Genomic DNA, 2,789 nt, shown 5'->3' with positions numbered 1-2,789 from the left:
TATTAGATATATATATATAATAGCTATGATTAGCGACAGAAACCAATCGGCAGATTCCCACCATACGGCAAAGTGACAAGCAGAGAGACAGGCGCAAATTCTAACATATTGAAAGCTCTCTATCACGTGGTCACCATGATACATCCTGCTGTGGCAGTCCTCTTGTTGGCCCTGGTCCAGCTGACCACACAGCAACCTCCTGGTGTCCCACCCAAACAGCACAACCAGCCCCCACATCAGCAGCAGCACAACCAGCCCCCACAGCATCACCAACAACAGCAGCACCACCAGCAACAGCAGCAGCACCAACAACAACCCCAGGCCCATGAAGAACACGGCCACCATGGGAAACCTTTACAGTTTGCATCAGAGGTGCACAATGCTGACCACATCCTGGAGCACCTTGAGAAGGTGGTGGCCACCAAGTCCAAGGACCAGATGACAGAAGAGGAGCTGGAGTTCCACTACTTCAAGCTGCACGACTACGACAACAACAACAAGCTGGATGGGGTGGAGATTGGCAAGGCTTTGACACATTTTCACGATGAGAATGACAAGGGCAGTGATGAGAACAAGAAAATCTTTGAAGACTCTGAGATCTCCAACATTGTGGACTCTGTGATCCAGGAGAATGATGAGAACAAAGATGGCTACATCGAGTACTTTGAGTTCAAGCGCAGACAGGCCACACAGAAGGAGGAGCGTTCCAAGAGTCCGCCACCCCCAGAACATTAACACAATCCAAGTTTGGCTGTACATTTTTTCTCAACTTAATTTATATTCATCTCTTTTTTTTAAATGTAAACAGATGTGCCAAATTGGCATTTTAAAACTTATTTATGTATTTACCAAACAAGTTATTCTTGTAGAAATCCTTTTTGGTTCACATGTTTTGAAAAGTATTTTTATAGAGCTACAACATTGTAAAAAGCATTAATTCAATTCTTTGATAGATCAAACCTGGGACACAGAGGGTTGCCAGATAAAGTGTTTAAAGACCAAAACTTCATACATCTGAGCTTTAATTTTTTTGATCAGCTTCTATAAGCTGTTGCTTGCCTCCCAGTACCTTGTTGAGATTTGCATTTAAATAGTTGTGAAACAAGCATTGAAGATTTGTGTGGGCTGTAGGAGAAAATAATTGTGTTGATCTCTGGCTCCACTCAAACAAACACTCAGCTAAACACCACTCTACTACACACCACTTAACTACACATCAGTCAATGAAACACCACTCATCTACACACCAGTCAACTAAACACCACTTTACTACACACCAGTGAACTAAATGCACACCACTCAACTACACCAGTCAAACTACACACCAATCAACCAAACACTTTCTTCAACTGAAGTTACATGTGTATTACTTAAAGGTGTCTGTCCTGACACCATCATGTGAAGGTGTCCAGCGTGACACCATATGGTGTCTACCATGCTCACACATGCAAGGCTGACTGAGCCAGCAGCTACAAAACATCCATGACATTTTTTATTCTTCTCATGGTTTTTTTATCATCTTTTTGTTGGATATCTCATTCTGGGCATATGCTATCAAACTTACACACATCCAGTAAGCTTACATTACATGCATCCAGTAAGTTTACACACATCCAGTAAGCTTACATTACACACATCCAGTCAGCTTACATTACACGCATCCAGTCAACTTACATTACACACATCCACTAAGCTTACATTACATGCATCCAGTCAACTTACATTACACACATCCAGTAAGCTTACATTACACACATCCAGTAAGTTTACATTACACACATGTATGTTTCGAACCAGAATGATTTGTTACAAAGCTTTAGAGAAATATTCTCAGTTTTTTGTTGTCTACATAAACTTGTCCAAATGTACTGTTCCCTACATAAATTAGTTCCCAAGTTCATGTTCCCCCACATTGAGTTCCCAACATATTGAGTCGCCTTCAATGATTTGAATGGTTGACTGAATTGAAAACGTTTCCATATCCTGTTTACAAGACTTGATGGGTGGTTTCTGTGTAAGAACATTCCTATTTGTGTGTAATGACATCATTGATTCATGTGTACCTTGTTTTAAGAAAATCAAGTGTATTACGTCAGCAAATGTTGTGTATTGAATTTGTATTCTCATGTTGAAAGATATTATTGCACTGGATTTGATTCACATTAAAACTGGTGATGGAACTTTAAAAAAAAAAAAAAAAAAAGCTATATTATTAATATTAAGTTATTAAATATTGTAGCAATATAATATTAAAGCTGCTAAAATGTTGTGAGTCTGCTCTAAATATTTCTTAATTATTCTTTTTGTGTGGTTGTAATCTTATGCGATCTAGGAAAAAATAAACATACGTAAAAATAATTTAAATGCTTATAGGCCAAATCTCAACACCGTCTATCTTAATGAATATGCAAGCCATCAAATACTTCAAGTAGATCTAGATCTAAATGAAAAAATCAAACTTCCAGCAATCATTTGTCGAGTAATAAAAGCAAGCAATTTTGTGGTAAAAATATACCGATAACTTCAAATGAAGTTCACAACATAACCCAGAATAATAAAAATAAAACAAATAGGCCTATAAAAACCTTAAAAAATAAACCGGGAGTGATCTCCCCTAGACTTTCTCGTATATGTAAAAATATTACGCTGCTGGTAAGGTGTCAGTCCGTCCGTCGGTCATCGCTATAGATTTTAGAACCATTATTAAAACATCAAATCATGCAGTGTTTTTACATTGCATCGCATTGTCTAATTAAAAGTAATAGAGTAGGGTTTGTTTATATAACGAC

At 38.0% G+C, this 2,789-nt stretch overlaps 1 protein-coding gene across 1 annotated transcript; it reads left to right on the top strand.

The window, feature by feature from the left end:
- On the top strand, positions 1–743 carry LOC131955058 (multiple coagulation factor deficiency protein 2 homolog). The gene has a single exon (XM_059319013.1). It carries the CDS (start codon positions 136–138, stop codon positions 733–735), a length of 600 nt encoding a protein of 199 aa, XP_059174996.1. The 5' UTR covers positions 1–135; the 3' UTR covers positions 736–743.
- The last annotated feature ends 2,046 nt before the right edge of the window (positions 744–2,789 follow it).

The sequence above is a fragment of the Physella acuta genome, unplaced genomic scaffold, assembly GCF_028476545.2.
Source record: "Physella acuta isolate Inbredline_101_S28 unplaced genomic scaffold, ASM2847654v3 ptg000079l, whole genome shotgun sequence".
Classification (NCBI taxonomy): domain Eukaryota; kingdom Metazoa; phylum Mollusca; class Gastropoda; family Physidae; genus Physella; species Physella acuta.
This window is presented reverse-complemented; position numbering and strand designations above follow the sequence as displayed.